General features: G+C 40.7%; 1 protein-coding gene across 2 annotated transcripts; it reads right to left on the bottom strand.

Annotated features, from left to right (window-relative positions):
• Positions 1-711: 711 nt before the first annotated feature.
• SMIM13 (small integral membrane protein 13) lies at positions 712-13,934 on the bottom strand. Of its 2 annotated transcripts, XR_012672488.1 has the most exons (3): positions 13,464-13,934; positions 4,108-4,397; positions 712-3,142 (listed from the first exon to the last, which is right to left on the bottom strand). XR_012672488.1 is itself a non-coding variant. In XM_075142684.1 (2 exons), the coding sequence occupies exons 1-2, from the start codon at positions 13,537-13,539 to the stop codon at positions 4,204-4,206; spliced, it is 270 nt and encodes an 89-aa protein (XP_074998785.1). In that variant the 5' UTR covers positions 13,540-13,934; the 3' UTR covers positions 3,149-4,203. The 2 variants fall into 2 exon arrangements, 1 of the variants encoding a protein (XP_074998785.1); XM_075142684.1 differs by lacking the exon at positions 712-3,142 and having other exon boundaries at positions 3,149-4,397.
• Positions 13,935-14,183: the final 249 nt, after the last annotated feature.

Genomic DNA, 14,183 nt, shown 5'->3' with positions numbered 1-14,183 from the left:
TTCCCACTTATATTAATCCCCCAAACACACCCCTCACATACAACTCAAACTCTTTGAAGTCCAAAGACCCAAGTGCTCAACCTACATAATGCCCTGGCATTCCACTGCTCCCCGTTAGCAGCAGTTTCTGACAAGTGAGAAGAGTAGGACAACAGCAAAACAGCTCGTTCTCTCAAGATTAAAGAGATTTTATCTCTATTTTTTCAAAATCTTTTTTTAATCTCTTATTTTTCAACAAAAGAACCCAGGATTCAATTTATACACTTTACTTAACAGAAGCAATCAGGGATGAAGCACATTCTCATCTCCTTCTCCTTCTCTTCATTTCCAAACTTTACCAACATAATTACTTTTAGACAAACTACAAAGTCTACAACAAATCTTAAAAGTATCAAGAACAAAAGAGGGAGGAGGTGGTTAGATTTTTGTTGGGTTTGTTTTGGGTTGTTTTTTTGTTTTGGTTTGGGTTTTTTTATTCCTAAAATGAAATTACAACTTTCAAGGATAAGGCAGAAAAACCACCTTTAATAACTACTGCTCTACAAGATATACACTAACCTGTTCTTTAAGACGGAGTCACCTGTAGGTATTACGCCAGCTAGAGCACGAGTTTTGACAAGTCGTCTTTTGTAATGTTGCACACAAACAAGAAATCTTATTCTACAGGCAAAATACCATTCCAAAAAAAGCCAGAAAACTACTCAGGTCAAATATTCATATCAAGTCTGGTTACTTTATTTTTCATCTGTGCAGTCAGTGAAAAGAAGAGTTAACGATGAAAACGGACAACCACAGAAGCTTTACGTACAGTATTGTAACACTGAAGAACCAAACGACCACACCAAACACATTCTTTACACTGGTCATTTCCAAACAAAACAGAAGTACATACACAGGTCTAGTTCAGTGTAAAACCTGATATTAAGCAGCAAGTTGCTCACAAATTGCAGCACAGTATATGGCATTTACTGCAAATAGCTACAGCAGCAGTGCTTAGTGGATGAACTGCATAGAATTAGCCTCATGGGCAAACATTAAATCACCACGATAATAACCTTAGTGGTTCCCTAACAGGTCTGAATTATACAATTCAGCATGAACAAAATTGTTCACACTCCTCAAATTTTACCAATAGCTTTTGTATTTTTTTCCCCACCAGTCTACACTGTGTTTGTTCCAGCCTTCATTGCAGTAACTGTTTTCAATTAACTGTCATATACAACATAGGTAATTACTGCTTATTTAAAGTTACACAGCCCCTGCAACAAAGGTGATATGACTATATTTAAAATAAGAACCCAAAATACATTCAAGAGAACAGCTGCAACAATAAGGCAATAAACAGTTTTAAAAATAGATCCTAATAAACAAAACAAGACCAACTGTGTCATCTGTTGCCTTCATAAGGTTTCAGACTTGAATGGGTTAATTCAAAGTTAAGTGCTGACCCACCAGTAACATTTCAGAAGTACATTGGTAAAAATATTCAAAGACATGAGTATATTGGACTGCCAGCAATCACAACCCAGGTCTTAACAAGTATATTTTCACATGCACAGCTTCGCTTTTATACAGGTTTGCATGAAGTACCCTGTACAAAGGTTTTACTACAGACTCCTTCAGGAAAAATTGTACATTGACAGAAGACATCAGCATTCCAAAATTCTTCCAAACCACATAATATAAACCTTTGGCCTGCTACTAATAAGATCATTAAAGTTATACACTAGGCAGACAGCATTATTGGCAGCTATGTCACAGCAACATTAAAAAAATAGCATCAGCTGTTTAAAAAAAAAAAAGATTGAAAATAACTTTGCGGAGTGAAATGTACACCTACATACAGCAAGGAAGGGAGAAGGAATTGTTCAGTTAGAGCAGATGAGTTATCCAGAGGTTCCACGTCCATCTTATTGCATATTTGATCAGTGTCAGCATTCAAACCCGCATGAATTTTTCCTTCATTAACTTGCTCCAGAGTCTTGATTCTTGCACCTTTAGAGCTACCCTGACTAGCTATGTATATTGCTGTAACTTCATATTTCTTCACAGCTACTAGAAGCAGAGACTGAGTTAACTGTTACTTATCTCAGCTGGGGATACTATAAGCATCAGCCTTTTGCCATCTTCTGTGCACTAAAGTCTAGGTAAAAGTGAAATGCAGTGGAGTGTCAATATTCTACGTCAGTACAATAAAAAAATATCTTTATTTGTAAGCCTATATTAGCAAAGCTCAAGACAAAGATGCTAAAGATGTTTCTTAAGAAACATGTACCAGTACTTGGTTAGCACTGCTTAACTGAAAGTCTCATCATGTGAAGAGACATACAGACACAAGAATATTGGTACAGTAAGTTGTGCAAGGCAAACAACTGAAAGCAGCAGGGAATAGAATCTGATTGCTTTTGCTCAGTTTCCTGTTTGATTAAACAGGAATTTTACTAATTTAAAAAAAAAAAAAACCACAACATTAGGTATTTCCTTGCCAGCAGACAGGATAGAGGAAGGAAACTATCAATATTTCTACATGTGTTTAAAGGATATGTGCATAGCACTGCCTAATCATGCTTGAAAATGTAACCCTGTAATACAAAGCATGCTTATACGTACATGCTAGTAAACAAAACAAAGACTTTCAGACTCCAAAGGAAGGTCAGGGCTGATCTTATATTTTAATACTGAAACACCCAAATCATTTTATGAAGTGAATGCTCTCAGCTTTTGAACAGTATTCACACAATACAAATTAAAACATAAAGGCACTAAAAGAGTGCTGTTTTCCCAGATGTAGGCCCACTTGATGAAAAAGCTAAATGTTGCTGCTTTTAGCCATGTAAATGAACCAAACGACAAGTTTGGAAGTCATAGGTTTCAAATTCTTAACAGCTCAAAGTACAAGACCGGTTTTGTAGTCCTGTTTAACAGTTTTTATACAGGGAACAATAATCCAAACACCACCACATATCCAAGCTTTGAGAGAAAACTGAGCTGTTCATGACAAGACATGTTGGTAGTTCTCTCACACACACAGAGGTGGTACATGTATGTTCCTCCTCTTTCCAAAGATCTCGTGCATCAATCTTCAGAGTTGCTAGATAAACGGAAGTGGAGCTCTTCCTTCTGAAGTGCAATGTCAAAATAGCTGTATAACTCATTCTCAAAGAAAACAGGAGCAACTGCTTATTACCGGTAAAAATCAGTAAGTCCTCCACCAAACATGAGGTACCAAATTCATTGCTGTAACGCTATCAAAGTGTTACAGTGACGTCTACCAAATTGGTCAGAATGCCTTAACTGGTTCCAGGAAAGAAGTCATGTCAGGTACTGTATACCTGATGTAAAGGTGTTCAAAGTGAGCTAGAGAAGTGCTTAGTATCCAAACACCAAAAATGACACTTCAGAATACTAAACAGTGAGTACATAACCTAGGCACCTTCCCCTCTCCAACACAAGTTGGACTTAGAGTAAAAGGTTCAGGAGAAACATAAAGAAACCTAGCAGGACTGTTTAACCTGTATCCTTTCTTATGTCAAAACCAAGAAAACAGGTCTTACCACCCAATTGCTTTTTTTGCCCTTTTTTTCCCTTTTTTTTTTAAAAGGAGATAATAAAAACCTCCAAATCATGTGCATCTAATATCGATTTTTTGTATTTCATTTATACTTTTTATATATACAAGAATGTAACTAAAATCTCACTTCAGAATACTTTCTAAAGCAAGATATTCTTTCAACCATTTTTCAAGCTCACATGCGTTCTCAAGGTTGAAGAAAAAAATATATATTTATATATAGCTAAGGAAATAAAACTCAATTTCACTATATGTAGTTACAGTGCTGTAAAGAAAAAATAATTTAGAAACCATTTCAAGTCTGAAATGTTTACTATGTTCAGACTAATGCAAAGGCTAAGCCCATGGTCCAGGACCTGTTTTTCATCTGTGTGCAGAGACAGGAGCTACAGCAGCTCAGCATTTTTCTGATGGAGATTTCTCTCCACCCCTCCTTTCTTCCAGTATTCTATGACTTGCTGCTGAAGCCCTCCCTGAACCTCTACCGAAGTAGCATACATTGGTAGTTCAGAAGTAAAGGTCCACAGGTATATTACCTCTTAAGTCAGTTTTTCAGCAAGATCAAACCACTGAACGACACAGTGCAGAGGTGCTTAACCATTCATAGTTAGTCAGAAGTTCAACGGAGTACTTTAAGTTGTGTCTTCTGTAGGTGCCCTTCGCTGTCGAGCAGATTTCTGTCTACCTCTCTGAGGCGAGGGTGGAGTCTCCTGTTCAGCTTCAGTCTCGGACGGCTCGTTGTCTCCCTGTTGGGACCCTGTATCACCTATCAATTCTCTCAGGAATTTGAATTTAGACAAAAACAATTGCCAGACCACGTACCAGCCTGCAGAAGAAAGAAAAAAGGTACTGCTTAGTTACTTCATACAGATTGATAGTCAGCTCTCAGGCAAAGTATACCAGAAAAGTGAGAGAAAAATCTGATTATCTCCCATCCTCCAATTGCCAACTCTCAACCCCACCCCCCTCCACAACACACCCACTCCTTTCTAAGTCCTATAAATACCAATTCAATTTTATAAATCTCACTTCCACTCATCTGGAAGCAAACATTTAAGATCCAGGCAAGGACCTACACATTCCGAATTGTACTGCCACAGCAAGCAGTAGGTGGGTGATGACCATTGCACAGATAAGGGTCTTACCTGTCAGGAGAAAAGGAATTTCTGTGGTTATACCTAAAACATGGAGTCAGGATTCATTAAACAGGCACCGTAAAAAGGTAGCGCTAAGGTTTCTACCCTCACTCAGCAAGCACATCATTCTGAAAATTACATTTTAAAACCTGCATTACATAATCGCTATCAAACACACTTGCGGAAATCTTGAAATTAATACCATGTTTTATAATAAATCCTATTCTGTAATGCACATCTTCCTTATGTTCACTAAAAGACCACATCCCCCAAAATCAAGGTGTTCCCTCACCAAGCCTAAATCCCATTAAGGTAAAATAAACATTCTCTGGAAAATTTGTGTTCTGCTCCACTGCTAAAATGTTCCGGGTCCCAAAACTATGCAAGTAAAGAATTGAGATGGTCACATTTCTAGAATATCTCTTGAAAAATATTTAAGATCCAGCTCCTCAAGTGTTTCTATAACAGGTAGCCGAGGAACTTAAAAAAGCAGATATAAATATATCTAAACCTAAACCAGAATTTTCCTTTTAAAAGGTCTCCCTTATCTAAGCATTTAGGTCAAGACAGACTGGAGTTTTACCCAGCTGAGAACTAGTGACATCCCTTTCCCTCTAGCTAACCAGTTAAGTTTCATCATCCATAAAATAGGAATGTAACTTGTCTGTGAAATACACAGTTAAGCAGCATAAAATTTAAACAGCTATTTGAAAACATACGCTAAATAAGCATCGTTTGCAACACCAGAAACCATCTGTCTTGCACAGAGCTATAAATTAATACTCCCATTCTCTGTTCAGGTGGTCTTGCTAGCTATTCAAGCCTATACTGATGACCTATGCAAGTATTAAGAGCCCCTTTTTACAGAGCTAGGGAAACCTGTCCTCCCAATTACACAGCTGTCAGCAGAAACAGACTTCTGAGCCTGGACAACAGGGGCATATTAGGGAAGGGGAAGAAACACTAACAAGTGTAACCACAGCCCCAGTATTTTTCTTCCTCTTCTGTAATCAGAGTCATGCCAATATGAGCAGGCCACTGCTTAGGACAAAACAAGATCCCACCCTTCCCCTCCCTCCTGGAATACTTTTCACATCCTGCAGACTTTTAATTACCGTAACTTCTCTGCTGCTGAGGACAGTTGGAGGAAAGCTTTTATATGACAACCTTGTATGGTCTAAATTCATTCCTAAAGCCTACACCAAATATTTCCTTTTTCCATTAATACCTAAACCTTTAAATGACTTGTGATTAAATTGAATCTGATGTCCCACAAATGCCTCAAATCCCCCTGCACCTAGAAAAAACCTCAATGGCAGATGTCTGGTTTTGGCATCTTTTTTTTCTTTCAGATCTAGAAGTAAAAATCGAAGTAGCAACTCTTTGAAAGTTGTTTCCATTGAGGGGTATTTCAGGTCTCTAGAAGCGTCAATGCTCTGTGTGTTCTAAAGACCATAAATCAATCCATTCTTCCCATTAAAAGTAATCAAATTTCCAAAAGCCATGCTCATTTCTAGTCCACATGGGAAAGAAAATGCATAAAATATTCCAAGTAAATATAGGAAACTTGCAAGAAAGTGAGACCTAAGCAGAATACTACAAGCAATTTAAAAATGGCTTCAACTCCCCAATTTGTTGACAGGGCCAAAATTTGGGACACTAGACTTAAAAATGCACGAAAAGCATGCGGTACATTCTACTAAATCCACTTAAGCATCTGTGTGTGTGAAACTCTCAGCCACAAATCCTTTGGTTGGGTTTCTGTTTGTTTGTTTAAATATCCTACCTAAAACACCTGAAAAGTGAATTACTGTGAAACAGACACATTACTTCCAGAGAACACAGGGGTGGGGGAGGCAAAAATAAACAAGTCCTCCTCAAAAAAGAGTTATAGGGCACTTTACAGAGGCAGGACTTTAATATATTTGGTATAAATAAACACCCCATTAAGGGAGGTATTTTAACTTAGGCTAGATAAAGCCGACCACATGCTGCTTCTATCACTGCAAACAGGCCACTTAACACACAGAATTACTATTTGAGGGGAGGGGGGAAGAAAAATAGTAAAGAACATTCACACTTTATTCTCAGACACTCAAGAAAAGCAGCATTAATTTTTTTCAATGTTTGGTTTGAGTTAGAGCACAACGGTCTGAGTATCCAAAATACTGAGGGCCATAAACAGTCTTCAGAACACTCTAGCTCAAAACAAACACGACAGTGTAAATAATCAGCCAACAAGACTGGTTATAGTCGACAAACAACCAGACCAATGATAACAGACAGATGAAAAGAGCCACAATGCAGTGCATTGAAAAGAGAATTACAACAGGCTTAACCAGTGATAATAGCGGGAGGGTAACCAGGCTTGAAAACTTGAGTTTCGAAACCTCATAAGATCTTCCAGCCTGTACCAGAGACACTTAGGTATAAGGTAATCAAAGTAGAAAGATTTCTTTTTCACTTGCTCTAGTTACAGTGCCATCTTGGGTAGAAAGTTAAAAAGAAACCCCAAAACACACACACTTGTCTGAATCAAGTTAAGACCACCTCTTCAGCTGAGACTCCCTGTCGCCTCACTGTTACTAAACACTTAAATAAGAATTTCCTTGGAAATAACCAGACTACTGAAGAACAAGTTATTCTGGGCAAGAGAAACTCTCTCCAGCAGCAATATCAACTAAATACACCATTAAACAAAACCAAACACACATAGACAAAACCTGGAGGCAGATTCACAGTACTGAGTTACTTCTGAATCAGAAGACGATGCATTTCTATTAATTTTGCAGCCTCTTAAGAACATTGCAAAATGGTAACACCCAACATCATGCCATACTGAAGAACTGTAAGTTACATAAGTGTGTTTTTAAAAACAAAATAATTGTAGAGTAATTTAAAATACACAAAAAAGGAAAATGGGCATTTCCATGCATTCCTGCCTTTCCAACTCAGTTTAGTTTTGCAACTGTTTTGCTGTACAGCTCTTCCTGGACAGATAACTGACACCACCGGTTTGCATCTCAAACACTTCCACTCTGTTCAGGCAAGCCGCTCTCAAAGAAGTCCTACTGGTTTAACTTCACCACACACAAAATACTTGATATGAATCAGTCTTCCAATGCTTACTTTATTTTCTTTAGCCATTTGATTTACCTTTTCAAATCATCCTTAGTTTGAACCTGTGGAAGTCAAACAGCATACCCACAATACACAAACAAGCAGTGATGACATGCAGAGTATAATACATAATATTTCTACATTAATTGGTGAAAGAAGTTGCCTCTCAAAGACATAAGCCAGATCCAACAGTACATCATCGCAATGCAAAGCAGGGGCCCCAGCTCTTGGTGTAGCAGATACCTGAAACCAGTGAGAGCTGGGAAATCCCATCTACTACAAACAGACAGTATTTTGCATTTAGGCAAAAGAGCAGCTCCCAGCCTCCGCAGAGTTTGGTAGTCACTAAAATTGGGAGCCACTGTCTCACTTAAAATGCCACAGTCAGGTGCCATCCAAAGACATTTAAGCCACATTTAGCATTGTGCAATCAGTATGTCAACCCCTCTTAAAAATTATGATGCAATGTGTTTGTGAAGATGGGACCATGACTCAAAGCCTGTTTACTTACTCATACATACATCTATGTAATATCAGGATATTAAACAGTTTTTATTATTTGATTTGTTTCATTAAAGCTACCTTTTCTGTTATTTCCCACACCAGCTTAGTTCTTTGTAAAGGGGAAAGAAACAAAGTGATCTGACTACAACGTTACTCCCCCTCAAAAGGTGAGGGGTACGAGTCTCAGGTCTGTGTATTTCAGTCACCTTAACTGGCTTGTACACAAAAGCTGGCAGAGGGAAGGTTTTCTTTATTGGAGCACATTTTCCTCTTCCATTTGAATGAGGAATAGCAAACAAAACAAAAAAACCCAGGGCTAATATGGAGTGTTAGGGTAAAGCAACCTGATTTTTCTTATGTGAAATACAAATGAAACCAAGAAAGGAAGGAAGGTGATGTGGTAACGGCACAAGACAGAGTCTGAAGATCTGGCTTCTATTTCTGACCCTACTATAGACTTTCTGCACAGTCTTGCAAGATCACTTTACCTCTGTGTCCCTACTGATTTGAAAATAGGATACTACTACTCCAGCACACGAAGACTAATTTAGAACTGGGTTATTACCAAGGTGAATGTTGCCTGTATTCAAATGCTGAAGTGTCCATCACAGAAATCTTAGGCAGCTATAGCTGGAAAAAAAGGAGCAAGGAGCTCTGGATGCTAAGCTGAGATCTGGGAGAACAGGGTTCTACTCTGAGCTCTACATCAGACTACTTCTGTGACCATGGACAAGTCACTTTAACTCTGGGCCATTTTTAAGATGTAGATAATATGCTGCCCTAGTGGGTACCTTTGCTATGGAGGAGATCAGACTGAAGGACGCGTACACTACTCTGATATTGGAATAACAGAAGACATCAGGTCACACAGTGCTTGGTTCTGCATGGCTCCTGAAACCTGGTCCCATTTAATGCAACACTCTACCACATGCTGCTTGCTGACTGATCACAAGAAAACTCGCTCTCTTCCGATCTCCCATTTATAACAGTTCCAAAACTCAACTTCAAATTAAAGGGTATTTTCTCTTTATTGCTGGTCTAATCAAGCATGACTTTCCTCATATTTTGAAGTATTTTACAAGATTGACTCATTTAAGATAGTTACAAAAGTGTTTAAACAAAGCATTAAAGAACAGTTATTCAGGTATAATTTAGAGCTCAAATGTTTTCCCATCTGCAACTGAATTCAGACTTGGGAAGCGAACCACACACTTGTTTCAGCACTTTGAATTACGTGATTTTTGTTTTAAGGTCATGTCTCTCAAACCACATCTCATTAGCCTCTCTTGCCAAATGAGATGAACACTTCCATCTGTTCTACTGAAGGCACTTCAGCAATTTCACATAGCTCCATGCATTACTACATTGGAAAAATAAAAGAAATACACAGTGGAAAGCAGTACTGGAGTTCACCTTAGCTGGTATTTTATCTTATCCTATATCCTTGACTATGCATGAATTCCTCCCATCTGCAGAGGAACATGGAATACACAAAAGCAGCAATGAGACCACCACAGAAAGGAAATCAGAAAAGGTGGGAATAAGAAAGTGGAAGCAAGTTACCTTAGTCCCACTTTTAAAAGAGGAACTGAAAAATTGCTATGTTTACAGTCCCTCAATGGTTTCTATGTCAGATGTGATCAGTTTACAAATAGAGATGTTGCTAGCTGCAAGCCTTGCATGCTTCCTAACAAATTCACATTAACATTGAAAGCAGCAGTTGCAAGCATCCAGAAATGTTTAAAAGAAAAAGAAATCAGGTCATTTATTCAAAGTACTTTTATAGACATAAATGCCCAATTCAGGCATAAACATTTGCTTTTCACATGGCTAAAGAACTGGTCCAAATAACTTCTGATAGTTTGTGCTTTGAATTTTGTTCTTTTTGCTTTAGAAAAATGATAAAATGAAATTCCCTCCCCCCCCCGTTATTTAAGTTTTGATAGCACTTATCACATCATATTTGTGATAAGCAGCAGAAATCCACATGATGCTAGGATGTCTCCTGGGTATTTAAGTCTATTGTTCTCTGCAAGCATTCATACCAGTCCTTTTATAAGCCACTCAAAATCCAAGTTACAGCTCTTTAGGCTCTTGACCCTGTAAGTCCTTTTCATAAGGCTGTTTCAATACCTTTCATCAGATGGCTGTAAAATATTCTTATCATCAGATTAAGCTTACTCAAGTTTATATCCAGCCATTCTTGTGTCAGGTTTGTCCATTAATTTGTATGTCTCACTGCTGGCATTTACTCACATCCTGTCACACATAGCACTCAGCCTCCCTGGGAGTCTAACAGGCTGTAAGGAATAGAGATCTGTAGGTAAGAAGGTAGATAAGAAATGCCTATCACTGGCACAGATAAACAATTAAATTGGAAGTAGCTTGTATTCAGTTTTTTCTAGTAGTGGTCTTGACACTGTTTTCCTTGAGTATTTTCCATGAATAATCATGGCACAAGAAATAGAAGTGTACCAATATTAATAAACTGTATGATGGGAAAAAAAATCATTACCAATAGTGTAAATCATTCTCAAATCCTATTGAGTCACTTCTAACATGGTAACAGTTCAAATCCCCCCCAAAAAGCAATGAACGTGTCAGTTTCCCGCGTTCACTACTTTTGAAATCTAGGTGACTTTCAGCAATCATTTTATAAGCTCTGATACTGTTGAAAGTAAAATAGAATGAAGGATGCAAAGCAAAGTATTCAATAAATCCAAATTGAATGTACAATACGAAACTCCAAACTGCTAAGTATTTCTAAGCCACTTAAAAATAAAGTCATTTATTAATTACTCTTGCTCTCTTTAAGCAAGAAAGCACTAGAAATATGTTTAAGGTAGCAGGCAAAGTTAAAGAGGTCCTTAGTGTTTCAATTCCATTTGTCACATACAGTGACAGTTCTGGGCCCCACAATTTAAGAAGGACGTGAAGGTCCTTGAATGCATCCAGAGGAGGGCAACAAAGCTGGTGACAGGGCTGGAAGGCATGTCCTGTGAGGAGCAGCTAAGCACTTTGGGCTTGTCTAGTTTGCCGAAAAGGAGGCTGAGGGGCGACCTCATCGCTCTCTACAGCTTCCCGAGGAGGGGAAATGGAGGTGGAGGTGCTGAGCTCTTCTCCCTGGTATCCAGTGATAGGACAGGGGGAAATGGTTCAAAGCTGTGTCAGGGAGGTTCAGACTGGACGTTAGGAAGCATTTCTTTACTGAGCGAGCGGTCAAACACTGGAACAGGCTTCCTAGAGAGGTGGTCTAGAGAGAGACAGGCCCCCAGTCTAACAGTGTTTAAGAGTGTTTAATTTGGACAATGCCCTTAATGACATGCTTTAACTTTTGGTCAGCCCTGAAGGGTCAGGCAGCTGGACTAGATGATCGCTGTACGTCCCTTCCAACTGAAATACTCTATTCCATTCTAAAATCATTTTAATCTTTCAGCAAAAGAGTAAAGATCGGATATGCCTACTCTGAAAACACAAAAACCCTGGTAAGTACTATATTTCATCTTCTGAAAGATGAAAAGTGGCCAGACAACAATAATAAGCATATAGAAACCTGAATTAAAAAACACTCAGAATAAATATCCACTTAAATCACTGTAACAATGGACAGTACAGAACTTCCATGAAGTTTCAGTACTCACAATATTCTTTGTTAATGAGCTTGCAGTTTACTTCCCCATTGTGTAAAAGAAAACTTTTTGGTTTAAGTCTGTTGCTTGATCATTTAACTTTACGTACTCCAATTTCTCCATAATGATGAAATTTCACAACCATTCCCAGTTCACCTTTTTCATTCTACTCAGTTTTAGAACCATCACCCTTCCTCCAGTCATCTATTTTCCAGGCTAGACAGATCTAACCCATTTAGAATTTCTTCATGCAGAAATCATTACATAGCTCTCACCATCCTAACTTTTTCAAAAAAGAACTAGGATTTTTTTTTTAAATAAGGTAATACACTTCAAAAAGAAAATACACTGTTTGAGACACAGGCACATGGTAGATTCCTGTAGCAATATAATGACATTTTCTGTTTTATTTTAAACTTCTAATCTTTGATTTGCCTATTTGCTTGCTACAAAGCATTAAACAGATATTTTGGAGAAATGCTTACAATTACTTCAGCTAATCCTTTCTTTGGGATACTAACAGCTCAGTTTGAAGCCATTAGATTTCCCCACATAAATTATGCATGCACATATTTCACACTTTTTACGTACATTACTCCATACATGCTAATACTGGATTTCACCTCCCATTATCCAGTCCTTTGATATGCAAAATCGTTTCACAAAGCTTTGCCGTTTTGACCACAATGAACAATTTTTTTTAGTCAGTTGATTCTTCACTTTGCTCCCTTGGTTTTCAAAAATCACTTATAACTCCACCTGGCATTTGCTTTTTATCTCACAAGCTTTTCACGACAGGCTATGGCATAGTTCGAGTTTGGTGGTGGTGGTTTTTGGGGTGATTTTTTTTTAGAGCTCCAAGTTCAGCATGTTGATCACAACTCTGACACACACTACACTGCTGATTCCTTCCAAGAACTCCAACAGACCTGCAAGTCGTGCCTCCCATTGAAATAACCCTTCTCTCTGCATTAAAAAACAATACTTGGATCCAAACAATACAAAGTCTTGGATCCACCGAAGGAAAAAAAACCACCTCCTAAGAGCTGCTCTCAATCTATGCTAGGAAAAAGATGTCAAAAGCTGAGGAGTACCAAGTAGGAAGTTTACTTCTTCCATTCACTGGCATTTCAGACCCATGTACAAGCCGCATAGAGTGACTGCTCAGTAGTCCGTTCACTGAAAAGGCTGTCAGCTACAGATTACTCACCGAACTAAGCTCTGGAAGCATTTGAAGGCTCAAAATTATTTGGAAACAAAGAGAAGGGGGCGCTATGAACCACACACGCTCCCCCACACCCCAGGGCATCGAGCCCTTTTATTTCCTTCAGTCAATCCCGGCAAAGAGGAACCACCAGAGATTGAGAAAGCGGGGCGCGGTGGGGGGAGAGGGCGGGGTGTGAGGGTAGGGGACAATGACACTGAACACCGAAGCCAGGCCAGCCCTCCCGCACTTCCTCGCCCCCCCCTCCCCCCGCACCGAGGGGAGCGGGTGGGACTCACCGCACAGCATGAAGAGCAGCACGCAGGCCAGGGTGGCCACGATCACCAGCAAGGTCAGCCCGATGCTCTGCCACATGGCGCCGGCCACCTCCCCCCCGCCGGCGGCGGCACCGGGGGCCCCTCCTCGAAGACGCTTCCCCGCCGCGGCAGCCGCTCGGCCGGGCTGGGCCGAGCCCCACCGGCGGCCGTCAGGGCCCGCTCAGCCCTGCGGGAGGGGGGACCGGGGCGGTCGGGGCCTGGCCGGCCCCTCGGCGGGTCACCCCGCAGCGGGCCGCCTCAGGCGCCGCGGGGCTGAGGTGAGGGCAAAGGCCCGCCGGCGGCTACGGGGAGGAGGCCGTGCCTCGCATCGCTGCCCGCTACCCCCGGGGAAGGGAGGGGGCAGCTCCGCGGCCCAGCCGGGAGAGGCGAGAGGGCCGCAGAGGAGCCGGGCTGCGCCGGCCCCGGCCTCGTCTCCTCCCGCCGCCTAACAACCCGGCGTGAAGAGCGGCGGCAGAGAGACGGGGCGGGCCTTCAAGCGCGTCGTGGTGACGCAGGGCGGCGCGCGGTGCATACTGGGAGCCGTAGTTCGCCTCCCGCCCCAGCGGCCGGAGGGGATGGGCGCCCCCACCAATGGGGACAACAAATCCCGGCGTGCCCCGCGCCGCCCCTCGCGGCGCGAAACGGCGCCCGACGGCCGCGGCGGTCGTTGCCCCTCGCGCGGGCGTGTGCCACCCCCGCCCC

The sequence above is a fragment of the Calonectris borealis genome, chromosome 2 (assembly GCF_964195595.1).
Source record: "Calonectris borealis chromosome 2, bCalBor7.hap1.2, whole genome shotgun sequence".
In the NCBI taxonomy this organism is placed as follows: domain Eukaryota; kingdom Metazoa; phylum Chordata; class Aves; order Procellariiformes; family Procellariidae; genus Calonectris; species Calonectris borealis.
The sequence above is the reverse complement of the archived record's forward strand: the minus strand, read 5'-3'. Positions and strand labels throughout refer to the sequence as shown.